Genomic DNA, 26028 nt, shown 5'->3' with positions numbered 1-26028 from the left:
ACATAAAAATCTCAAGTTTCAGTACACGAAAATATACACAAACGTCATGAAAAATTGTTTGATATACTGGCTAGAACAAATAACAAAAAAAAATTACAGAATAACTGTGTGATCTACCTGAAATTTCTAGATTTGTTCCCACGTTAAAAGGATATTGTTCCAACCAAATTCAACTCTGTTAACTTGATTGTTAATTGATCGTTCTAAACCGTCTTCTCATATCTAATACGACGACACTTTTTTCACTGGTCAGCAGCACCACCGATAGATACGAAAATCGGTAAACTAACAATAAAAGCGACAGGCATATCTATGAAAAATGTAGGAAGAGTAAACCGCAGGGCAAGGTGTTAATCGAGGCGCTCGTTTGTGAAACAGACATAACAAGGGAGGCGATCGCGTGCGAGAGAGGACGGAATGAAACTTAGCATGTTGGAAAGCCGAGTCCTGTCCGACCTGTTCGCTTTTCTGCCTTAGAGTCCGCTAGCACGATGCTCGAGGCAGATCAGTTGGGGGATTCGACGCCGTCGTACTTCGCCCAGGGTGGTCAGCTTCAGACCCGTCGTAAAAGCGAAGGCAGTGACTCTCTGCCCCCGAGGAACGCGGCGACATCTTCAAGCCTGCGGAACCGTCGCGTGTCCTTCGACAACGCCCAAGAATCACCGGAGAACACCAACCACCACCACCACCACCATCATCAGCATCAGCAGCAGCATCAGCAGCAGCAGCAGCAACAGCAGCAGCAACACGACAGGACGACGGTGCGTTGCCGATACGGGAAATGCACGAACTCGACCTCAGCCGGCGAAGCACGCAGGAGTTACAAGACCTGCCATAATTGCTCGTACGCTTATTGCTCTCGAGAATGTCGCAGGGCGCACTGGGAACGGCACAGACGGACGTGTCTTTACTCGAGGGCTGGAACTCTGTGCCGGCAGGTGTTGTCCTCGGCGAAACAGGACGGACACAGTCTTCAGCACGTCTCGAACCTGGCGCGTCGAGGATACGCGTCCCACGGTCGGGGTGCCGTAAAGTGTTTCTTCACGAGCCCGGAATCGGCCGAGAAATTCATCAGCAACGGGTTCATCGACCTCGGTGAGCCGATCTACGTACGGTGGTCGGACCTCCTCCCGAGCGAGATGGGAACCGAGCTTCACGCCGAGTTAATGAGGCTCTGCAAGTCGTACAACCCGGAGACGAGGCTTGTCCTCTACGTCGCTGTCTGCGTCGTAAGCGAGGTACCGACCTCGGGCGCTGTCAAGTGGGAACGCCAGCTCGTCTCGAAGTGTGCCAAAGTTCGGCTCGCCGGATGCTGCAGGGAGCTTACGACCTCCGGCAACACCCAGCAGCCCCAGAGGCAGTCCTCGCCGTGCAACATCACCCGAGATATGGACTCACCGGAGACTCTCGTCCTCACCTCCTTCCCCGGCAGCAATGGTCAGAACACTCCGCAACGAGCCAGGGAAATAAGCTTCACCAATATCCAGAGGCAGCTCAGACTCAGGGGCGTCTCTTTGCGGAGACACTTTCCACAGGTTTACAAAAAGCTTTGCTCATACGTCGACGGCTCCGTCGACAAGTTCGCACCCGTCACTATTTATCCCCGTGATCAGGCCTCGGGCAAGAGCTTCATGTGCATCATTATGCTCGACGCCGAACCTGAACGACTTCAACTTCTGCCTACCGACTCTTCGAGGGTCAGGACGGTGGACATCAGCATAGAGCAGGAGTGAAGCGAGTTTCAAGGTATTCGGAAGAGTGGATATTGCACCCTTTGAATGACAATTGATTGATCGCTCTAGCTTTCAGAGATTTCGTATCTCGGATCAAGTATCATTCTCATGGGGAATTAATTCATTTTTCAGACGAGACAGTCCAAAGTGTTTAAAACTAACGTTGAGTAATTCGTTTTCGTTCACTGGACGTGATCGGAGATTCAATGGGGCCGTTGTATCAGTTTCGAATCGTAATATCAAATAACAGTAGTATGGTTAATGAAGATTACTAAACATTCCATACCTCAACGTGAGAGCCGTGCGATCAGACTTTAGTCTCCCAGTTTAAAAAATATCATCAGCAAACGTGAGAGAAAAATTCTTCGACTTGAGCACCTTTTGTGCTAATTACGTCGAATGGAGACTTATCCATGGATGACAATGGATACGCGACAATAATTTGGCTTTCGGCTCAGCGCAGACAAACGATTATTAATTAACAATGAAAATTTGAATGCATGCAGCGGTTCTAACGAAAATATTAGCATGTGAAAAATAAACCGTAATTTTCATTCTGATCAACTGAAGCAATCTTGTGACATGTAGTTCACTGAATTACATTCACGCAAATCGACTGAACGGCTGATCGGAACAACAATTTAAGTTTATCAATTTTGCATTTAAATAACTTGAATACCGGGAAATTTTTCCCACCAGAATGTGCCAATAACGAAACTCTTCACCCTCCCTTTGAAGTCAAAGGCATCTAATCCAGCATTATTTACGGGTCTGCGACCTGCAAAGTTTTATTTCTTTTTGGTTGCGTCGCATTTGACTAATTATAAGTATGCGTTATAATTCCAGAGCAAATTACAAGTCCAATATTATCTAAATAATTACAATCACGCAAATCGGTCGTGTATCGTAATACCTGTTTCAATCGAAATTACGCATTAGACGGTGTTCATAGGGATTTCTAAACCTTGCGGCACAAGACTCTATAAATCGGATGATAATTTGATTGAGCTTATAACACAGTATCTGTCGGCAAGCAAAAGAAAGCAGATAATTTGCTCAATTGAAAATTTTGCTCTCTGTAAACATAATTACGGCGCAACCGATTCTCTCTGTCTGCATAACATTCAAACTTTTCGAGATGAGAGAAACTCTGTAAGTGATATCTAACTGCAGGAAGGACACGCGAAAAATTTTATAAACTCTTCAAGGCTAGTTTATAGCATTTTTCAACACCCTAAATCGACAATTTGCTTAGGGGAATATTAATTGTAGCTTGGCTTCAAATATGCCTTGCTGTTTTCTGCGTTTTATTTCACCTGTATAGTACTTGGACGTTGGGACTTGGTTTCATTAAATGCTGATTCAGCCAGTGGAACAAGTAATATAGGTACAGACGAAAATCGTCTCTATGATTTACCGTGTGATGCTCACGTTATGAAAGTATCGTGATGTGATTACGCTGCGGGTGTTGAATAGACAATTATATTATCATTACTTAGTATAATAACCATTGCAAGATAACGATTATTCTTATATGCCAGATCTATTGAAACCTTAATAAATATTAAATTGTGCTTGACATAAAAAACAAATTGTATTGAAATATGAAGAGTTGATAGGTAATGCTACTTACACAGAGTTTATTTGTAAAAAGGTTTAATTAATAAATTACGTTCATCTACTTGAGTGGTATATTTATCAAATTTGATGTGCAAACGTTCTGTGCCACGCCGCGAATTTATAGCTATCTTGTTGTCGATTGCACTTAATGATTTGCTGCGTCGAATGCATGCATTGCGATTCCCCTAACGCAATTCACAATACGACAACAGCGTATCAAATTAAGTTGCGATCTTACGAAGAATATATTATAATATACCGTGGTTACGGTCTTTGTATAAAAAATATCCACATTATTGAATACTGTTGAAGTTCTTTGTAGTTCCTCTATCTATCGACAAGATGACGTTGGACGTATTAAAATTATGTACCTATACTATAACTATGATTAATTATTTTATCCAAATGTTAAAGCATCGCATTACTTATATATGTATGTATATACGTATATATATATACATATATTATATTATAGTGCAAAATACCTACATACACGGGCTATCTATACGTACCTATGTATGATGAAAAAATTCATGTTGTGTCAGCCGCGCTCTCGATATATGCAACTCGTAAATAATTCTAGAAAGTATTATTATAATCATAAGTATGTATAATATGGGTTCGTATTATACAATTTAATCAACGATTGAGATTCCTCGTAAACGATACAGTTACGTACTTGTTTCACGTTTAAACATTAGACGGACTATACAAAAATGTTTTTTCCAGCGATGATTTTTATCTCTGTCGAATATAATTATAACAAGACGATATATATACATATTATTATACATAGAATTCGCTTCTTTTAGATTATTATACATCAGGATTAGGCGATTCAATATGACATACATAGTATATTAAAATATTAAATAAACTGCGTTTGAGCCCCACAATACGAACGTATAAAATTTTCTATATAAAAAATGATGTAAATATATCTTCGAAAACAATAAGAAATTTAGCACTCATCGCTTTAAGGAAGTTTTAATCACTAGTGAATAATCAATAAAACCTCGTGAACCATACATAAGTCACCACAAACGGCTGAGGTATACGTATTAATAGCCGTCATCATTTACTCATGAATGTTAAGCATATTCCCATGTATAATGTGTCAAGTATTATACGGCAAATTGAAATTCCACAAATTGGACCATTTTTTTTTTCCAACTAATCCACGGTGAAAACTTTTCGTATAAATTTCGATCTCTGCATCCACACTTTACGAGAAACCTACGATTGCAGAAATCTGTAAACTTGTAACACTTTGTACAAGAAATATTGCAGTTACATTCGCAATCAGAGAAATTCTCCGCTTAATTTCAAGATCAACTCCTGGGCTATAATACATTCCTGATTGATATATTTTCCATCTTATTTTTAAAACTTACTGTAAAATTGTATGAGTTTCTACAATTCTACGTAAGATTTCTTTATTTTTCTGAGGTTTAATTTACGTTACCAATAATTTTTCCGTGTTGGCGAGGACATTTAATAAACCACGATGCATGTCTCATTTGTCTGAATTATGAGTTAAAAAAAAAAAACAGTTGCAAATTGGGTTTTCAATTTTTGCTCAAGTTTTTCATTGATCGATCCATCCACTGGTCAGTTTCACTTCTTCATGAGAGCCTTTTTGACTGATTTGAGGCCTATAGAATGAGCGAGAAACTGGTTTTGTAACTTCGTTAACGAGATCAATAAATCGTTGAATTTGGAAGAATCTGAATTGGCAAAGTTTTGCAGAGAAATCGTAATAGGAATTTGCAGAAAAAATATTCACCGAGGATTCGATCCTTTAAATTTACATTTTATATTTTTATAAATGCAACCGTTGGCTCAATAAAATAAATGAGTCAAATTATAGTTCGCTCTTTCGGAAATTCATACCAAATTATTAGCATATGCCTTTAGTCTTCATTTTACAAAATGTATGAACTCGCGTCACAAGTATATATACCATTCATCTTGAACCAAATGACTATGTGGAATTCACATGCTCAACGATCGACAAAGGCGTGTAAAAATACCTACTCCGACTTCTCACTATCCGATAATTACATGAACTAGACGATGCAGCGTTACAAGTCATAACATAAACGCTGGCATAATATAATAACTGAATAAATTAACCTGTGTGTGCCAAATGAGGAGCAAGCAGAAGGAGAAGAAACCAAAACTAAAAATCAAAAAACAAGTTTTCGGAAGTAGTTGTAATAAAAACTGTAGCTAAATTTGTTTAACAGTTTCATAAAAAGTTTACTGCATATTTATAACGTACCGGAGGGGTACGCTTTCAACAGGCGATAACAAATCACTATGATAATCATACTGTCGAAAACTGCAAGTAAACCATTACGTGCTAAATAAAGAATTCCCTGAAAAATAGTGGCAAAGTAGTATACAGATTTTTCTATAGAAACCTTATAATGCGTATACCGTAGGAAACTCATTGAAAACTCATTGATAATAATCGAATTACAATCTGAAGTCCTTAAAATAAAACTACTGATAATACGAAGCTATTATTTTCACATGTAAGAATACTATAGTTACGTACTGTTCGCAATGATGCCACTCACGTTATTTTAATATATAACATTACGTCAAATTGTATTTATCGGTGCTATCAAGTGCAACCACTTTGTTCTTGCATCTATGTATGTCTCAATTTTCAAATAAAACTTTAATTTTGTTAATATTATGTCCATAATATATGAAAATCATTATGGGTACTTGCCAGTTGACTTCATTTACTGCTAGATTAGGAATGAAAAATTACGCGAACAAATTTTAACGTTTGCTAAACAACAAAACATCGTTGAAACGTACAAGCAAATCAGTTAGGGTAGTCACATAAGTATAATTATTGACGTCAAAATGAATCCAAAATTTTTATTATACGTTAAACACAGTGACTGAATTATTCTGCCTTTATTGTACGTGTGTAGCATTTTGGTATGTGGAAGGGTAGATTTTAAAATGTGCGACGAGCAAAAGTAGAATGAATTTATTGAATAAACTTCACTGCCGATGAAGTATTATCGACTATAATGAATATAATATTGAATATTTAATAAACAACTATTATTTATGATACAACTAACGTATAGCTCTACGAACTATAAAAATACAACACTAATCATCACGAGTATCAAAATGTAAAAGGTAATACATTTGTGGGGAAGATTCACGATTTCCGGAAACCTAATAATAATGTCCATTTCACATATGTCGTCTAATTCGTATAGATAATTTGATAACTAATACTACAGGGTTTAGATAATTAAATAATTCTTGTGTTAGTATAAATCACTCATTCAGGCACTCTATTACTTTTCACTATCACTAAATCATTATCATTACTTTGATATTCATACTTAAAGCGAAATTCAGCTGCCTCGATGCTTAGTTTACTCAAGTCTGCCGTTCCACTCGAAAATCATAATAATACTGAAACAATGAAATCGATATATGAATCGCAAGTGTCCTCTCTTGTCCAATCTTTAAAACATTGTTTTATTTTGAAAAAGTAGCTGTACAGTTCCAATAACAAGATGCTTTCCACCAATAGGATTTGTCGAAAGCGGCCAGGTACCGGAACTGTCCATCTACTTGTACGTTTACTTTACACAAATTAGAAAAAGACCAACCTCTTTATCCAATTCTGTTTGAGTTCGGACTTTTATTACTGGCAGGTTTTTCTGTAAATGGAATATAAATGTTTTTTTTTTAAAGATTACAAGATAAAGTATGATTTATAGAATCAATCCAATTTATGTCACTTCTTAGTCGATGTACTGTGTTCTACTCACAATGGCAGAAGTTGTCTCTCTACTGATGAGAGGATTAATGATAAAAGGCACCCCGTCAAGATCCGATGTTCCAGACATGGTAGCATATATAGAGTTACCAAGAGAAGACGTAGGTGGAGGACGTGGAGCAGGCCTGGTAGGCCTGATTTTCCCTGCACCAGGGCTAAGCACCTCGTAATCAGAGTCTCCAGTCTCATCTGGGTTTGATTTGACATTGGGATAAATTGAACCGTTTGGAGGTTTCGGAGAAAATTTTGGTTTTGGCGGCCTCTCTGGTGCTGGTCTGTGAGGTACACCCGCTGACGGATTTGGAGATACGTTTTGAAAAGAGCTGGAATTCAAATATTTCGAGATGTAGCTGATAATTCGTTTAATTGCACATCATGCACCTAATCTGATCACAGTCACTTACTTAATATTGGCATATGGCTGCAAAGAGCTGGAATTGTTGTTTGATATTTGACTCGTTTTGTAGCACACTGTAACTCCGTTTATTTCTCTGAAACAAAGGCAGCAAAATGAAGTTTGTGATTAATCTTAAAAAATGCAACTATCTCGATTTGGCAGGAAGTTGCACTATCAAATTAAGTTGCAAGTTTTAACTTGTTTTCACTTATCTGCGTGGTTATTTTGAGTGGGTGGAATAAAAACACTAATTAGCTACCAATAAATATTACAGATAGTAAGCTGCATTATCATGAAGCAGTGAATAAATATTTAATTTATGGATAAAAGTGTAAGTAGCTGAAGTCATTCTTCGTACACGGGAATATGAGCCCGATGGTGATTGTTGTGAATATTGATATTAGAAATAATTATACAAAGATTTTGTGAAATGAATTTATAATATATTCGTAAATATAACTAGTGATTGATCGTTAGAAACATTCATTAATGGAATTGTGATTGTTAAAAATTTCATATAAGTCGGTGTGGTAACTGAATTATTTTATATTTGCATACAAACATAAATAAAATTGGGTACATAGCTTGAATGGGCATAAATCCTCAATATTACATTGTAAGCCTATCTATGATTGAGCAAAATACTCACCCAGCATAAGTAAAACCGGGTGGTGCTTTCTTGATGCGACTACATATAATGATATCAGTGACAGCTACAGAGCACAAATCTTTGTGCCTCACTTTGTAGCACAACTGTCGTTTCCGCCAAGCTTTTTGATCTGTAATTCAAAGTAATCGAGTACAAAATTTAGTCAGTGATTACAAATGCTTAAAATAAGAATATTCACCAATGTACCATCTGCAAGAGAGTGTACAGTGAAGTGTATCAATATTTGCTAAATTATCTAAAAGAATTAAAATTTTCGTTCACTGATGCATGTTTGAGTCATGAATTTTCGATAAGGCATTAAAAAAGTTACCGACCAGAATCAACAGTACGAGCAATCATCGAATATCCTTCCGGAGGTAAATCTCTTTCGTTAATAATAACAATGTTTTCTACAACGCAATCGGCTAATCCTTCAGTCTTGGAAAGGCAGATATATCGGCCCTTTCTTTTGATAAACAACCCACTCTCTCTCCATAAGTCAGCATCAGAGTCTTGATCATAAGTTCTTGATACCTGAAATTAAAAAATTATAAACTTTAAAGTAAAAATTTCATCACCCATTGAGATTAAATACAAAGTCTGAGCACAGCTGGAATTCTGAATGATAATCACAGAGTCACATGTAATTGTGATTTATGTAATTTTGCATTTAGGGGATATTTCACTCTGATAATTTTTGATCGCATTACAAAAACTTTCAATTTTTCTCTAAAATATAATGACAGTAATGCTACCTTTCTGCTACAAGCAATCTACCAATTTACCAAGGCCTAAATGAACTGATCCAATGGAGGTGTAAAGGGACAGCTGTAAACTGAATAACATTGTTAAAATACCCATATCATAAAATTTGAAAAAATTACCACAGTAAAGTTAGGTGGACACTTTTCAACATCTTCGACAATGCCGATGGCACTGATGGGTCGATCGTCAGGCAGCAACGAGGACAGTTGGCTCAGCATTTTGTTATTACTTTAATGCAACGCGTAGCTGTCTGAAACTTGTTTTAAAGTTATGACAATCAGCATTTTCACATGAATTATCAATACACTACACCGATTGTGCAACAACACTTGTGAGAATTTCATAATTAACTCTTCCATTTATCTCACAAGACTCGCTCGATTGACAACAAAGGACACCACAGATGATCAATAATGTATCAGCGACAGAAATACTAAGTAATGAATAAATAACTGAGGAATTGTGGAATGTAAATTGCTTTGAAATTACAAGATATTTGGATCAAACCTAATTATTTCTTTTTTTGCGTGTTACCTTACATTGATCGAGGTTACACTAACTGTACCACCTTACATGTCAATGAACTGAACTGATTGTGAGAGCTCTTAACAGACAAGGAGTGAAATTTTCCTGTTGCTGTTTCTGGGGAGTATGAAACAGTGTTTAAGGAATTTTTTTATTATTATTCATAACAAGTGCTTAGTAACTATAACAAGAAAACGCCCTCAATTGCCATGACAACAATCAAATGAACAAAGTAAAATTTCAGATCAGATAAACTTGCTGTAGGTGGAATGGGGAGGTTCGGTAATTAGAGTAAAAACTTATATTCGATTATTTAATCAGTCGATATGCTGACAAATAACCGCTACTTTACGAATAACTGATCGTGAGCCGTGATTGTAAACTGTAATTATTTTCGGTATATTTATAGATTGTGAGATATGTATGTACGAAAACCGCGGGCACGGTTTTATCTCGACTGCAGAAAGACCAAGGAGATTTTAGCGGCAGGTCTACAGCATTAGGTATAATCTATAAATAAATATCATGTAAGGAAGAATTTCTGTGTAAACTTACTCCACGATAATAAGTGCAAGGCGAGGATAAGATCTATTGGTCCAATGTCCGCATCTCCGACGATGTCTGGTACACACCCCCAGGTAATTGCCTGATTAATTTCAATTAGACGATCCGCCAATTTGCTTCTTAGAAATTGAGACACCACTAAGCAATTCAGACCATACCGAAATTTACAAAGACCAGGCTTGTGCTACGACGGAACAATCGCATCTATTGAGCAATTCCGCTAACTAAGGGTCGTTCTGCTCAACTTCTGCCTTTGTGTTACTCAAATTGATCGGCACCCATGTTATAATTGGTCGGGTACCCCTTTCGTCGGATAAGATGAGGAACCGTGTTTCATCAAGTAAAAAATGGGGACGGGTTTTCACGCGAATGACATCACCTACACCTTACCCGTTGCCGTAAAACTGACGCACTGGTGTTCGATAAAAGTATACATCCATCCCTACCTCTGCCATGTCCCACCGCCACCGCGGCCACGGCTGATACGGTGTGATACGTGCTAAACTGCTGCATTCATACGTGATACATACGCTGCTCGCCGTGCGCAAGAAACCTAGAGAAGGAGAGCCAATGAAAGCTGCCGCACCGCAACGCGGGTGGGAGAGAGACGTGCCTAGTGCTGTCGCGACGAATGGTGTCATGAAATCTGACTTTTCGTAATGCATAACGCCAGAACTGCTGAACCAATTTTGATTCTTTTTTTTTGTGAATAACTAAAACGTATAGCCAGGTTTTAGGCTATCTTTCGTTACAACCAGATCAGTAGTTTTGGACGTATAACGACATTTGCAAGCCAAGTCGAAACGGGATCATACACTTGTGCTATACTCTTCCAAATGGAGGAAAGTTATCTACAAGAGGTTTCAGGGTCTGGATCAGCTCTACAAAAGAATTCCTGAACGCATGTTGTGACTAGGTTTAATAATTTTGCCACAAGAATCACTTAAAAATATTCACGGACGGAATCGCAACGGACTGCTAGTGGTTCATGTGCGCCCGTATGTCGAAACGGTAGAAATCTGCGCCGTTCACGGATTGCTTGACCATGACCGCATAGCAGAATTTACACCCTTGAATTCCTGCTAATGGATTGCGCAATACAAAATATACGCATATGCATGAGTGCAATTCATTGATAAATTCATCGCTACCCCTTCTTTCAGTGCTGGTTTCCTATAGTTTCTCAGAAATTTAGAGAGCGTCTAACATCTCATTTTGATGCCCTCTGACGGAATTCTCATCGGCTAGGCTGAAATCATAGTCAAAACTGTGGTAAAAAGCAAGGCAAAGGGTGTTAAGCAATACCAAGAATAAGGGACTGTAAAGACTGACGAATCCCAGGATGTTGAATAATTTGAGTCCTGTAAACCGTGGCACGTCACCAGAGTAAATATAAATATTTATTCATAACATATACGATCCTTTTAATGAATTTAAAATTGCCGTATTGATTATAGATCCTTGTCAATAAATTATATTTGCAGCCGAGCAGCAGATTGATGGCAAGGCTGCTAGATCTAAAATTGTGATCCATGGACTAAAAAGAAATGTTAAGACAAAGGTAGATTTGATAGAGAGAAACCTGATTTGATCACTAACTCGGCAGTGCAAAGGCGATACGAGATCGCTGTAGGCATTTGTGGCTGATTTCGGAACGCATCTGAAGTCGTCACAGACACGAACTATATGCTTTTAGGAACATGATTTCAAATGTTTAACTGTCAAAACAAAGTTTTGTAACGTGAGAAATCTTATGAATTTATTCAATTAAACGTTATGTATTTAAAATTAAAATAAGGTATTTTGTAGTACAGCATCTACGACTTACGAGTGACACAATTTTATCACTAATCAGCAAACTCGTGAGCTTGCAGGTTAGGTAAGGTGGTGATTCGCTGTATTTCAATATTCAAATGATTGCAGGTGTAGAACTTTTAGAGTTCTTCGGGATAGCGGACAGATTTAAAAGTTTAATTGACTTTGTGTTCATTCTCTCGGTACCATGACAAAATGAGTAGAAACATGATTTTATTGTTGCAGTAGACAGAATGGAAAATGTTTTGGCAAAGCTTTATGATGCGCTAAGCCAGTTACGCTATCCTGAAATAGCAAAGATTGACTTGAGAGACTTAGCGACAGTGGTACTTGCTGGTCATAATCGTATCACCTTATTAACATGGCTTTTATCCCGTGCATCTCCAACACTTTCGACACACCTTGAAAAGTTTCAAGGGCAAAAGCTAAAAGGTTTGTTTAGTAACAACATACATTGGTATTTAAAAAGTTTGTTCATGTGACGCGCGATGCCAGAGATGTGATTAATCCATGCGTTTTGCATTTATTCTTGTATGAATTACAGAAGAAATCGTAAAATGTTATTGTCAAATGGGAATCGTAAATGATGAAAGTGTGCTACTGGTGAGTTTTCAGAGATTTATCAGGTAGTAATATTTTATATTTATTATTAGCAAATAGAAAAAACTTTTTGCAAGTTATATTTAAAATATGAACTACATTTGAATTTTTTGCAGGGCAATTGTTGTATGCAAAAACAACTGTCATTTTTAAAAGCTGTATTGTTGTTCACGAAGAGCTTGGACAGCACAGTCAACTTACCTGTTGATGATTCTACTGTTTGTGAAATCTTAGACGTGAGTTCCTCACTATGATTAACTGTTTGAATTCATTTAACGTGGTCGAGTATTTGGCAGATTCAAATAAAAATATCTCACTGAAATTATATATTGCCAGGAACATGTCAACAAACCCATTAACATCATTCCTGCAACATGTCATATAAGCACAAAACTGACAAAGTCTGAGGTGAAAAAGTATATGGATGAAGTTGGACAAAGTGTAACAGAGGCGACGTCTTTTTTGCCTGTACATGAAACTTCAAAAGTTACCGCTTTGGCAACTGAGGTAAGATGAGCGTGGATTATGTAAAATGCTACAGAAAATATTTTACAACACTTGGTGTACTTATAGAATATCTTGGTCAAATACAGTCCCCCCGTTACACCATATTGGTAATTGGTCAAGAAATATATTCAGTTAATAGTCGAAGTTTATCAGTTGTTACATTTTTCAGTAAAATAAAAGTTCAGAGGAAGTCAACTGCTGTATTTAAAATACTCCCTTCGAAATGTTATTCAATCTTACAGTCATTACCTTAAGGTTTTTATGCTCCGCTCATTTCTAGGATAGAATTGATTTGAGTACTGCAACGGAATTTGAAAATGGACAGATGCTATCAGTAGAGTCTATGGCAGCAACATTCAGCACAGCTTTCAACTCCGCTGAATTTGTGCAAAACTCTAAGCAGTTTAATGCCACAACCAAGGAAATAATTTACATAGACGAAACTATTCAAAATCTGTGCAAGGATTTGAATTCGTTTACACAGGTTAGTACATGTTTTAAACATTATTTCATTAATTTATTTCCAAAGCATAGAATTTGTTTTTGCAAATTAATATTTATTTCTATCATTATGTAGATATTCAAATCAAAAGAATCAATTGTGGGAAAGAAATTGCCAGAATGTTTGGCGAAAAGTGAAACACCACTCAGTCTGTTGATTCAGGATAATGTGATACTTTCTGAAGAAATAAGGAAGTTGTATGATCAAAGCCATCTTGCAAACTAAGTATGTGATGCATTGTTACATTAATAAATTATTCAAATATCTAAGTTAAAAAACAGTATAGACTGATGAAAATGCCACACACTTTGGTCAGATATCTATTGACAGGCGTACATTGATATTTGATCGCATCAATACATTTTCATTCTATGCGAGCAATGTTCACAATTTACTAGATTGCCTGACAAAATTATTGATGTTTTTCTCACCAGGCAAGATAATTTTTATACATCCCAGACAAATGTGCACAAATTTTATTCTCAAAATAATTTATTGATTTGTCATATTAATAATTATTATCACACTTAGGTAGTTTTATTTTTATACTAAACTTACTTATCCAATAATCACAATTTGCATTACATATAAAACTGATGATACATTCGTATAAAACCTATTTAGTTATTAGTCACACTTTATATGGATATTGTCAAAAAAAAAAAATCCTTTTTCAATCAGTGCGTAAGAATAAAAACTAGGCTTTTACAAGTGTTATGTTTAATTCGGGTTTTACCGCTAATTATCTTACTCGGTCACTTAATTATAATATTTTAATGTTTACAAGAATATCAGTAAGAAATAGTTTAACGCATTTCGGTATTTAAATTTTACATTTCATTTATAGAAATATACTTCTGCCATTTCTGAGTTATTTCCAATTTTCATGAGGACTAGTTAACTACAGAAATCTAAGGGAATCTAATTCGGTATTTTCAAATGATGGTCTAAATACCATAGGCACACGCGATCGTTTCGACAACTTACAATTAACCAAAAGACATGTGTCATGTTTTTTGACCAAAAAACATTGCGTTGGAAAGAATGATTTGATGGGTTTGATAATCACTTTTATGAATAATACCTTTATACAAAATGTCGTCATAGCACTGAAGAGTAGATTTGGATATCAGCCTAAGGCACGAAAATGTAATGTGAAACGTCATTCGCCTCCTCCATAACTTTAGATTGCAATAACTTAATTTCAAGCCTCAGTTTCTCTTTTTCCATTTCTTGCTTTCGAATTTCGTTTGAGTAGCAATTCATCTGTATCTTTAGTTTATCTTTTTTCAGCTTCAGCATTTCAGTCTCATGGTATAATTTTCCCCTCTCAGCTCTGAGCACTGCCAGTTGTTCTTGCAGAAGTTGATGGCTAGTTTCTTCAGATAAAATAACATTCGTAGGTTCAACGTCGTCCTTGTGGTTCTTAGGCGACTTCATCATGTTGGCCTCGCTTTCTAGACTACTTTCTGGCTCCGACTCAGCCGCCGCGGCTTCCTTCATAATCCAAATTCTAGACTCTGCAGGTTCGCTGAATGTTTCAGATGATTTTGGGTCAAATTGGGATCTAGGTGACAATGATCTATGTCGTTGCAATTGATTAGGAGATGCTTGTGAAGTTGTGATTTTGTCGATTTCTGAAGTCCCCGTCAACGAAGTAATGTCTATAACTGAGATGTAGATGATTATGGACAATAGATTTACTAAAAAATATAGTAAAATTATAGAACCTTTTACTGCTGGGTGAGCAGAAATTCACATTTACCTGGTGGAGTAGATGACTGACTGTCGTCAACAACGTGATGGGACAGATGGTTATCACAGTAGCTGTTGAATTCTCGTTCATCAACAAAAACAGAACCATCTGCATTAACAATTGATTCGACTATTACCGATGGATCGCCATCCTCCATTACTAATTCTCCAACTATTTCCCCATCAGCGGTCATTATTTCCCCTTGATTATTTGCTGTTAGTAGATGTTCTTCAGATACATCAATATCGTCAACCACTTCTTCTTGCGTGAGCTGAGCCGTATAGCAGTCCTCTCCGTCATTTTCCTCACTCGCATCCAGCTCTACCAGCCTCTGCTGTGTAAATGAACATGATTCTTATTCTGAAGTTAAGTTAACTAACAAGGACAAGGTTTGGTGTTCGGTCGAGACTAAGATCAAAACTATTTGTTTCATTTGTGTGCAATATAAATCGATAAAACCCAGCTCCGGGTTTTCTCTATATAGATTTAAAATTTAGTGTGTTTCATCTCAAAAATAAAATTGTGCGAGACGTTTATGGAGTTTGGATTCATATATTCATGTGAAATAGTGATAAAATAAGTACTTCGATCTTAGTAATCATTGTGCAGCAAAAAAGGTTCCTTCACAATAGGCCCTTAGCGAAAGCAAACAATTTGCAGTGAAGTCAGATTTCGGTTTGTATTAGAAAAAATAGAGTTTTTCGGAGAAACACTAACAAAAACAATGGTAGCGTCCAAAGTTTCTAGTAAAATATGATAAACTTCTTTAAGGTGAGCTAATGCAGTACATTTTAGAGCCTCTAATTCTATGAAAGTATCGTTTTCACGAAATTTCAGAAAATTCTCACGGGTGGGCTTCACTGTTTCGTTTTAATTAACAGCACGTTTGGCTGTTAGCTTCATAGGAAACTATGATTTTAGTGATGTGGATCATGCGTGAAAATTCTTACATCCTGGCCCCAAGGCGATTCATGTTCCTTTTTAATCTTCTTAATGCTATCTGAAATCTCATCCTCTGACTCTGAGTACCGTTTTGATCCACTTTTGCATCCCTGCAACTTTTCTATGTCGTGAATCTTTTTGAATAATTGATAGGCTCTTTCTGGGGTAATTTCTCTTTTTTGCTTGTTCGCAGCAGCGATATTGAACAAATCTTTAGATCGCAATACTTTGTTGGTACGTAATCGTACATATTCTTTCAGCCTTTTTCGATCAATGTGCAATTGCATGAGATCCTGTACTTCCTGCTTTATTTCACCGCAAAGTTTCCTTTCCTGCGGCAAGTTCTTGAAGAGTTCCTAAACATTATACATGTGTGAATATACATGAACATTTATGTACATAATTATGGAAAATACAAATCGAACGTTGATGGCACAACCCTCACCTCTGAAATTTCATGATTGTGTTCGTTATTGACACTTGTCACCTCCAATTTTTTTCCATCTTTTGATGCTCTGAGCATAATGTGTGCGGGGCAATTTGTTCGAATAGACCTATAAACCATACAATTATTACATGGCGCAAGAAGTATATTGGAATCCCACAGGAAGAAATATTTATTCAATTAACAAAATTCGACAAATTGTGGCAATTTTGATGCCGCTCAACTTGCGCTTCGAATTATGCAACGCGAACTAAGATTTTCATGCATCCTTTTCTTTTTAGCGTTCCTTAACTTTCTGTAAATTTTCCTAGGGTATAACATTTTTTATCCAGCAAAATGGAAAAGTTATCTAAGGATAACACAAATCATGTGGATAGTCCAAGATGATACGGGATTGTTGATAACTTGCATTTTCAATAGCTATTATACACATTTTTTGGATTCTCAAGAACGTTATTGTGCATAATCTGCACTGAAAATTTTGATTCAAGGTGAAACACTGTTAACATGTTCAGATGATTTAAAATTTTGCTTGTGTATTGGATGCAAACAAACGAAACCACTTTATTGCCATTTCTCAAAATATATTCTTACAATTTCATTGTTTACACATGTTGAAGAAATTGGAATATCTTTTGTGAACTATACGGAATGGGATCTAACAGTTTTTATCGATATTCAACAAAACAATTTTTCGAAAAACAAGTTTAAATGATGGAGATTTTTTTCTTCAAAGTTATGCACAAGTCTGGCTTTATTTGAAGCTTTAGTAATTCAAAGGCGAATTACACGTACTAGGTTCGAAATGAAAATTACTTAAGACCTCAAAAAAATTCCAGTTGAAGCGATAAATAGAATAATTACTACTCTGTTTTTCGAGGTATTTTTTACTTTGATTTTGACATTGGTACGTGTGTAAGAACATAATTATAGTTCCTCGGCGATATCCTCGAGGTAACGTAGCTCACTGCCTTTTACGAATTGACCATGATCAGGTTACAATTAGGCAGCATGCGAGAGAAATGAAAAAAGCGAAGTATGTATCAAAGATTTTAAAACTAACTGGGACTGCCGACGGCCGGCTCCCCGTGGGAGGAACTTCTGGCCGCCGTAAATACAGGCATATTTGACGGAGTAATAGCGTAGCCGTTCGCTGATCGGTCGGGCTGTTTTCATATGCGCGCCGCTGACCGTTCTGCTGTCCCTTCTCCAATAATGGACCAAACTCCGCCTAGAAAATGATTCTAACTTTTGCTCGAGTTCCTCGTAGCTGTCGAACATTTCACCGAGTTGAAATGAAAAGTCCTCCTCCACCGCTACATTAGCATCCATGCTGCTACACTCGATTTTCCCTGTATCGGTGTTTCCACCGAGTTTAGGGGTTATGAGTACATAAAATAGTATGCTGTGTGGAGTTTGATTGGCGTGGCACAAGACAAGATGGACGACCGTGAAAATAGACGAAATGATTTCTCCTCCGAGACTGTGACCACCGTTCCAACGGCCATACGAAACTTCGGCTCCCGCACTACATTCTTGTTTTACTTATTATTTCGACGAATATCTTCACCATTTTTTGGATCCATTTCGCCAATCGGAGTACAGTTTATTTTACACACTTGATTGCTCTGAACTATTTGACATGATTCGCACACCAGAACGATACGCGACGACTGGCTAAGAACGTCTTGAACACGGCGCATCCATACAAGCTTTCCCATTTCGATATACAATTTTATGAGAAATGTCAATTGTGCCAAGTTTCAAATTTCATATTTTCGGGCGCATTTTTATTTTAAAATTTGAAAAAGTGTTGTATACCTTCGTGATGTATGAATATTTCTTCCTGTTTCTCTTTTATCCCTGATTTGTGGTTTATTTCATTCGACGTAATTATTCAATAAATTTTAAACGGTCCTAAATAATTTTTATATGTATAGCTAACTAACGAAAATACCGCTTAAACAAAGGTCTTTGTGATTAGCGATATATGTTATTGAAATCCGAAATTTGGTTACCTGCTGATGAATATTTGAAAATGAGACTGAAAAAAACGACATGCATTTCAATAGCTCGTGTTGTTGTATAATATACAAGTTTAAATTTTTTTATTGCTGAATTTACAGTTATTTTTTATCCATACATTATTTCATTGTTGACATAATAATATTTAATATCTTGTGATAAACCTCTTAATATAATAATATTTAATACCTTGTGATAAACTATGTGTACATGTAATGAGAAAAATACAGTATTTCTATCAACGCAGATATTACAATGTTTAAAATCGATATCACATTTTTCGACAAAACGCGTTGATAATTTTCACGGAGTATGTTTTTCACTGGTATATTGCTTCCGCGTCAAACTTTGGTACAGGCGGTGATTCCGTCCCAGATTCTGAAACAGTCTAAAGACCATATGATAAATTACAAATTCTCGTTTTTCAACTTGTAATTACGACATGCCAGTTTACATATTATGTTTACTTGAGTTACAAGATTCTGACTACCCTTGTCTAGTTTACCCTGTGCAAAAATTGTTTACAACTCAGATAAACATAGTTGTATTAGTTACATTGATATGGGTTGGAGAAAAATTTACACTGTCACTTGATATTGCTGGTAGAGATAATTCCTCTGAATCCTTATAATTATTATCATTTCTTGCAAATTTTGTGTCGGGCTCATTCTCTTTGAAAGTCCCACTGATGTCAGATTTCGATACTGGCGCATCAGTGTCTTTTTTGCTCTTCACCTTTTCTTTTTTTTTCTCTTCCTCCTCACGCACTATCCTTAATGTAATGCTCTGTAAAATAAAATAGTATCACATCTTTTTACACATCTTTACGCAAGTATTTGCTCAGCATGCATTGTATTGGTACATACCTTCATTGTCTTATATATCACCGACTTGACATGATCAGTCGCATATTGATCCTCTGTAAAGCAACTGTACAATTCTTCCAGCATTTCGGTCATTATCTCTTTGAGCTCTTTGGATTTGTCGACCCACTAAAAGAAACAATAAACATTTTTAATTCGGCTGTTTAACATTTGTAAAAATTGAGGTGATGTTTTATTTAATCGTACATTGTTGGTCTCAGATTTCCACATGTTCTCCTCCAACCCTTTGCATTTCGATGTTAATTCTGTTACGAAATTCTCCAACTCTGAATTCTTTGCTTGGTATTTACTCTCTGCATCTTTAAATCGTTCACATTTGTCAGATAACGTTGCAACTTTACTTTGAGATGATATCAAATCCTTTTCTAACTCTTCAATACGATTCTTTAATGCAGAGTTAGTTTGCTTCAAAACATCGTTATCACGATTCAATTCGGTGATGCGTAATGATTTGTCGTTCAATAATTCTGCAAAATACAAGATTCTTCCAAATTATAATGACACTAATAATACACTATATTCTAAAAATTGATCCCAAAAATAAATAACTACCGGTTGCCTGTTTCAGTTCATCTTCTAGAGTGTTTAGTTTCGAGTTCAGTTGCTCGGTTGTTGTAATTAAATTTCGATTCCTTTGAGTTCCCTCTGTTTGTGATGTAGACTGTACATCACGTTCTTTACATTCAACGTTCTCTTTGCTTCTATTTATGTCTATCAACATTTTTAAAGTTGCCTCCAGTGACTTATCAGTTGCTGGAGTCGATGCTTGTTGAAGTTCGAGAACATGGAACTATGTCATTTATTTTGATTTAATATTTGGAAACGCAAAGCAAGCTTTCACAAATATTTTAAATGTTTACCATTATTCTTTTACCTTATCAAGAAGCTTCTGAACGTTATCACCAATCTTAGCTAATCCCATTCTTAGCTCAGTGTTCTGTGTCCGGGTTTCTGATAAAAAAACGTTCAGACTAGGATCCATTGATGGAGGAATTGGTTGAGCAATAGTTTGTTGCTGAACTGGTAATAGTTGACCATCAATAGACACATATTGTTGCTAAAATTTCAAACTATTGTCAACAAAAGTAAGTGAAATAAAACTCGCTAATCATATCTACTTCATTACCTGAATTTGACTAGGTGTCCACTGAGTCGCAAAAGTAGACGCAGACATGACTGGTCTTTGTGTCGCTATTGAAAGAGTTGAAGACATTAATTCTCCTCGGTTCAAAATTTTTTTTTGTGTTGGAGCATCCAATGACGGCTTAGAATAAGAGTGTTTTACTGGTAACGTCGACTCTGTTGATTCAACCTACGAACCAATGTATGACTATTAAAAGTCACTATCTAGTACCACTGAATTTAGTTCTTGCATCATTAAAATAAAAATAACATGAAATTCAATGTTTGTCTAATAAGGCTGAATGAAAATAATATTTTTCGCAAATACCTACTCTTTTGTGCCTGGTTGTCTTATGAAATACTTCTTCCTGAAACCGGAAAACGAAAATAATTAAAGAAACAAAAACTTTTAACAATTTTTTTGTTTTTCTCTTCCATGCAACATATTATTTCAGAAATACAGCAACATAATAAAAAGTGATCGAATTTAGTTGGAATGCCTCATGGCTGTGCTATTTAGAACTTTTGTGACATTTAGGTACCTCTGTATCTTCAGAATCGGTGGTAGTAGATGTTGGTAATTTAGGAAGTATAGACTGTCCCATCTTAGCCATGCGTGATATTATTGTTGCTTTTTGACTGACATCCGGGGTCTTTGTAGTCTGAAGTAGTGGTTCTGCTTTGGCAACTATTGACACAACTTCTATCTCCATAATTATTTCCTTATCTTTCGGAAAACTAGGTCCTAAACCAATCTGGGGAAAATAAATATACACCGTTGTGAAATGACTGCTGTGGATAGAAAGTGGAAACTTTAGATGATGTAATTGAGATAGAAAATAGTTCTTTCTACATCCATGAGTTTGGTACACACAGTGACATGTAAAGAAATTATGCAGTACTACTGGTTTAATTTGACTGTATGAACAGTTCGGCATGTACCTGTTTACTTGACGGTAAAATTATCATTCTTCTCAATCCGATGCTTGTCCCAATAAGTAATCTTTCCCAGTTGTCATCCTTAGAAATTTCCAAAGTTATAGTTTGTTTCAAATTCATGTCCATTTTCAATGGCTGGGCCATATCTACACTTGTGATGTATTTCATTGAGATACCATCACCTTCTTTGGCAATGCTGGTGACCTCCATAGGTGCGTTAAGATCCTGATATATAACGTTATTATCTATTCTAACAGGTCTGGAAAAATATGTAGAGAGGCAAACCTCCCTTGCAAATTGAATACTCGATTCTTTATTCCCAAACAAAATTGACCAATTATTTTTGTTGGTATCGTAATATGACGCATAATTGTGGTCTTGTACGGTGTAGATGAAGTCAGGTGTGATAGCAGCCACAGATAAGTAGTTCTGGGTACCTTTGTACAGAATAATATCATACTGTTTAGCCAGGACGTTTCCTGTCAGCGCTATGCCAACTTTTCCAATCGATACATATTGTCCATTTTGTCTGAAATAGTGCAGAATTTGGAGTTTGTACTTATATATACTTCTGAATCAAGAAAATATTTTACTTGCACATATTTTTTTCTGTAGTGGTAAGAAACTTTGCATCATTTGCTTAGTAATAAATGCTTGCGTAACTTGTAAAAAAATTTTCCTACAATTTAAATGCATAGACAGCCTTTGCAAGTATAACTTCTTTTTTAGATTGACTCTGATCACTGATGGACTGTTTCACAGACGCAAGCCGCGATGGTGAATTACGAGCATTTTCTTGAGTGTTTTGTGAGGTGTTAAAAATTGCAGCCAGATTGGACCTGAAAATATTCAACCATGTTTAAACATATACACATTTGAATACACAATATATTTTTATAAACAATTCAATCTTAATATAAGTCAATTATTTAAATTAAAAAATAAATGAAAATGTAAAAGATAGTAAGTAGAAGTTAAATTTTGAAAAAGTGTCTCCATTAACCCTTTGCGGGGTAGTGCCGCTCAGAGAAGGCCACTTCGTTTTATGCTTTTTTTTCTTTATTTTTCTGGAAATGAGGCAATAAGAGTCGCAGATATCAGCTTTCGAGACATCAGGATAGTTATTAAACATAAGTTAATCATTTTTTTGCAAAAATATTAATTTTTCAATTGTTATCAACAATTGAAATGTGAACAATGTATGTTTCTTTTAAGTCGCATTCGTGATCAGTGGTCCAAAAAACGCCCTGGTACTAAATTTCACCAAAATCCGTTCGGTAGATATATAATGTGCTCCTGAAAAGGTTAATTGGGAAAACCGCCTCCTAAAGCGTTGTTTACAATTAGCTTATCTTTTAAATCAGGTTTTAGTAAATTGAGATAACCTAGTCGCAACGTAGACTACGAAAAAACCTGAAATAATTATAAGTAGAGTAGTGATAAAGTGGAGGAAGAGTTGGATTCTGTCTTTTGAACATTCTTTATTGTTAATTAAAACATTTAACAGCGTATTACACGCACCCTGCGGGAGATGTAAAATCGTCGTCATCCTCAAGCATTTCTTTGAACATTTTATTAGCACTAGATAATTGACTGGTACCGCTCATTTTAGCTCGGTTATTCATATCTACATGGCAGATTTTTTTACTGGAGTTTTGAAACAGAATCGAATAAGATTTGGGAAAAAATTTAAAGCCGGTTATTTTGATATAGACTCGTACACGCAATATGCTTCTGACAGTTCTAAAAAATCACTATCCATCGAACTTCCAACTTCAAGATATGCCATCTGTGGGAGTCAGTAATCCATAGAGTATAAGGAGACAGAACTGTAAGAATAAAAACGGGTCCAAAGTATAGGTGACGTTGTTAACTGTGCGGAACCGCTACGTTGACTGAGGATATATATCTTCAGTCAACGTCGCTTCTACTCTATCTCTGTTCCTCGGTATTAGCTTCAGCGCTCTTTCTCAGGTTTTCCAATAACTTTCCATTGTGATAACAAACCTTATACTCTTTCATCAACAATAAGTAGTACCATGGAGCCTAGAGTAAAGTAGTACTTACAATTAGATCTTCATTCTCAATGTTTGGCGGGAATCGCAGTATTAAATATCTCAACTAAAATTCGAGACTTTGTTACGATAAAACATTAGTACATTGTGGGTTGAAATAGAAGTGATCATTCTTTATTTCACAGATGCATACATTCGGTTGTTTTATTAATAAATATCAGTATCGATGCAAAACTGGCTGAATGACCATGTATTTAGAATTTATAAATTATTGAGTCAAAATTGCAAATGTTTGCATACTTTATTACATTTTATCTACATGAATGTTTGACCATTTCATAAATTCTCTCATTTTAAACTTTCGAATGTGTAGTGCGTTTTGTTGGTAGATGGATACTGTTTCTTCACCTGTAACATAGCACAAATAAAAAATACAAGCACTATTACATATAAAACCCATCAAGTAGGAGACTGATTGGCTTTTATTCAAAAATGGAACAATACATTTAATTTAGTATAATATTAAGTACGTACCACAGGCTGAACATATTTGTAGTTCTCAAACACTAGGAATATACCAACAAAACCACCCATGACACCAATGAAAGTTAGCCAGTACACGTACATCGGATAGCGAAGTGGTGGATTGTGATAGTATCTATCTTCACCCAGCATGTTAGCCCATATGTGCATCTACAATATTATATCATTTTTGAATATACATAGAGAATATAAATATTTCAATATTAGCAAAAAATGAAAATAAAAATCTGGAAGTTGGTTTGAATGATCATTTCTACAAATTGATGTGATTTACTGTGAGTGAAAATGAACAGAAGGGCGTATGATTTTTATTTTCGATTTCTGTAAGATAAAATATAGGTGAACTTAATTGAATACGTTTTCAACTTTCACTTTCCTTATAAAACGAGAATGAAAAGCCTTGTTGATGTAGTAAAGACCACAAAGGAATTGTCATGTAATTCTTAATTGTTCTATGAATTACTTGTTCACGCCATGAAAAATTAATGCAGTAAATTTGATATTCATCAGGAGTTTGATTCTCTTACTGTTGCATCCTAAAGATTGGCTTTTAAATTCAAGTGTTTCAAATAGCATTGATACCCTAATAAGGCAACATGCGTTTGTTTTGAGAAAGTATAAGAAAACTCGGAATGAAATGAATTGTACTAACAGGTTCGTTGAAATTTCTTTTATGTTCTGGGAAATCCCAAGGGTAATAATCATCCTTGGCTTCAGCCGAGACCATAGGAAGTTCTGGATAATCTCCTAAACCATTTCCATCATCTGGAATTGGTTTATAATCTTCTCTTATTAGGTTATATTTCTCAGCTGCTTTAGCTCTTTCTTCTTCTGTTGTTGGATATTGGGCTGGTTTATAGTCCCTGATCATACCTGAACAGAAAAGATTTTATCATAATTTACAATACGTTTAAATGAGTTGAACTTTGTGACCGTATAGATATTATAAATATTTGATTTCGTTGAACGACGGTCAGGGTTGGAATGATGGTCCATAAGCAATGAATTTTATTTTCCCTACATTTTGGCAGGTCCTGATGATGGTCGGCTGGGCCTGCCGAAACGTCGTACAGAAGATAAAATTGATTGCTTAATGTGCATCATTCCAACCCTAACCGTCATCCAACGAAATCAAATATTCATAACACGTTTAAAAGAATGTTTTGTTAATTCGTAACAGTTAGCTTTCAGTTCATTACCTAATATGCATGAAACAATTTAATGAAATTATTTATCAGGCCATTTAAAGCAGGTACAGTAATGAAATCTCATTGCATCTGTTTTGAAACATACATTCTGGCATTTTGATGACATAAATATGTATTAGCTGTTCATATGGAGTTAAGCTGCCCGTGAAAAAGTTGAAGAGATCAAAAAAGATATGTATCGTAATATCGAGGAGCAGGAAAAGTAAGCTACACATTAATTTTCGTTAAAATCTGTAATGCAAAGTAATAAATTATGTAATTGATGGACATAACCTCTACGGTGTGCGTTTACTCCAGTAACTTCATTCGCACTCACGAAATATTTCACACAAATATATTTTTATGGTGTTCTGTTTGCACTTACTGTATTTCGCTATATTATACGTGTAGACACCGTTTTGTGGCCATAATCGGGTCGAAATTTTACAGAACTTCGCGAGAGAAGACATTTTTGATAACTCAGGCCTTTCCGGCTCTGACCACCGACTATAGAAACTCCGTCTCTGTGGCTCTACGGGCTCTACGGAGGCGCGGCGTTGAACGCGTTCTAGCCATGGACTAAAGCCATAGACTATCGTAAGCGTTGACTAAACTCACTGATATGTAACAGTAACCAAACAAGATCAACACAAAAGACAATCTAAAG

At 36.0% G+C, this 26028-nt stretch overlaps 6 protein-coding genes across 21 annotated transcripts in view; 2 read left to right on the top strand and 4 right to left on the bottom strand.

The window, feature by feature from the left end:
* The window catches only part of LOC124178888, a 75752-nt gene extending 73177 nt beyond the window's left edge, over positions 1 to 2575 (top strand). For 2 of the 5 annotated variants that reach the window (XM_046562663.1, XM_046562662.1), the window contains one exon: positions 478 to 2575. In XM_046562663.1, the coding sequence (XP_046418619.1) occupies positions 478 to 1733 (1256 nt within the window). In that variant the 3' untranslated portion in view covers positions 1734 to 2575. Of the gene's footprint in view, positions 1 to 378 lie in introns of all 5 variants that reach the window. The other 3 variants (XM_046562666.1, XM_046562664.1, XM_046562665.1) reach the window with 3 other exon arrangements.
* A 1862-nt stretch (positions 2576 to 4437) lies between these two features.
* On the bottom strand, positions 4438 to 10519 carry LOC124178890 (multivesicular body subunit 12B). Its single transcript, XM_046562667.1, has 8 exons — positions 10071 to 10519; positions 9110 to 9246; positions 8561 to 8759; positions 8226 to 8355; positions 7584 to 7670; positions 7172 to 7502; positions 7010 to 7060; positions 4438 to 6809 (listed from the first exon to the last, which is right to left on the bottom strand). The coding sequence occupies exons 2-8, from the start codon at positions 9206 to 9208 to the stop codon at positions 6774 to 6776; spliced, it is 933 nt and encodes a 310-aa protein (XP_046418623.1). The 5' UTR covers positions 9209 to 9246; positions 10071 to 10519; the 3' UTR covers positions 4438 to 6773.
* Positions 10520 to 11763: 1244 nt separating this feature from the next.
* Positions 11764 to 14519, top strand: LOC124177700. Of its 4 annotated transcripts, none has more exons than XM_046560362.1 (7): positions 11764 to 11953; positions 12123 to 12326; positions 12439 to 12497; positions 12611 to 12730; positions 12831 to 13001; positions 13282 to 13485; positions 13579 to 14519. In XM_046560362.1, exons 2-7 carry the CDS (start codon positions 12128 to 12130, stop codon positions 13726 to 13728), a joined length of 903 nt encoding a protein of 300 aa, XP_046416318.1. In that variant the 5' UTR covers positions 11764 to 11953; positions 12123 to 12127; the 3' UTR covers positions 13729 to 14519. The 4 variants fall into 4 exon arrangements, with proteins under 4 accessions (XP_046416318.1, XP_046416317.1, XP_046416319.1 ...); XM_046560361.1 differs by having other exon boundaries at positions 12120 to 12326; XM_046560363.1 differs by having other exon boundaries at positions 11764 to 11958.
* Positions 14520 to 14637: 118 nt separating this feature from the next.
* On the bottom strand, positions 14638 to 18344 carry LOC124177699. Of its 6 annotated transcripts, none has more exons than XM_046560353.1 (5): positions 17710 to 18344; positions 16647 to 16755; positions 16210 to 16557; positions 15269 to 15593; positions 14638 to 15206 (listed from the first exon to the last, which is right to left on the bottom strand). In XM_046560353.1, exons 1-5 carry the CDS (start codon positions 17976 to 17978, stop codon positions 14638 to 14640), a joined length of 1620 nt encoding a protein of 539 aa, XP_046416309.1. In that variant the 5' UTR covers positions 17979 to 18344. The 6 variants fall into 6 exon arrangements, with proteins under 6 accessions (XP_046416309.1, XP_046416311.1, XP_046416310.1 ...); XM_046560355.1 differs by having other exon boundaries at positions 14638 to 15173; XM_046560354.1 differs by having other exon boundaries at positions 15269 to 15590.
* Positions 18345 to 18587: 243 nt separating this feature from the next.
* Positions 18588 to 23407, bottom strand: LOC124177698 (FK506-binding protein 15-like). 4 transcript variants are annotated; one of them, XM_046560350.1, is made up of 12 exons: positions 23138 to 23407; positions 22300 to 22455; positions 21620 to 22145; positions 21220 to 21432; positions 21010 to 21045; positions 20682 to 20867; positions 20430 to 20609; positions 20108 to 20345; positions 19742 to 20022; positions 19538 to 19663; positions 19227 to 19457; positions 18588 to 19059 (listed from the first exon to the last, which is right to left on the bottom strand). In XM_046560350.1, exons 1-12 carry the CDS (start codon positions 23239 to 23241, stop codon positions 18991 to 18993), a joined length of 2346 nt encoding a protein of 781 aa, XP_046416306.1. In that variant the 5' UTR covers positions 23242 to 23407; the 3' UTR covers positions 18588 to 18990. The 4 variants fall into 4 exon arrangements, with proteins under 4 accessions (XP_046416306.1, XP_046416305.1, XP_046416307.1 ...); XM_046560349.1 differs by having other exon boundaries at positions 20430 to 20612; positions 23138 to 23406; XM_046560351.1 differs by having other exon boundaries at positions 18588 to 19049; positions 19254 to 19457; positions 20430 to 20612; positions 23138 to 23406.
* A 376-nt stretch (positions 23408 to 23783) lies between these two features.
* Positions 23784 to 25943, bottom strand: LOC124178488 (NADH dehydrogenase [ubiquinone] 1 beta subcomplex subunit 8, mitochondrial). The gene is made up of 4 exons (XM_046561871.1): positions 25747 to 25943; positions 24827 to 25047; positions 24166 to 24324; positions 23784 to 24039 (listed from the first exon to the last, which is right to left on the bottom strand). The coding sequence occupies exons 1-4, from the start codon at positions 25829 to 25831 to the stop codon at positions 23980 to 23982; spliced, it is 525 nt and encodes a 174-aa protein (XP_046417827.1). The 5' UTR covers positions 25832 to 25943; the 3' UTR covers positions 23784 to 23979.
* Between the last annotated feature and the right edge of the window lie 85 nt (positions 25944 to 26028).

This window comes from Neodiprion fabricii, chromosome 3, assembly GCF_021155785.1.
Source record: "Neodiprion fabricii isolate iyNeoFabr1 chromosome 3, iyNeoFabr1.1, whole genome shotgun sequence".
In the NCBI taxonomy this organism is placed as follows: Eukaryota; Metazoa; Arthropoda; class Insecta; order Hymenoptera; family Diprionidae; genus Neodiprion; species Neodiprion fabricii.
Note: the sequence above shows the minus strand (reverse complement) of the source record. Positions and strands in the feature narration are given on the sequence as shown.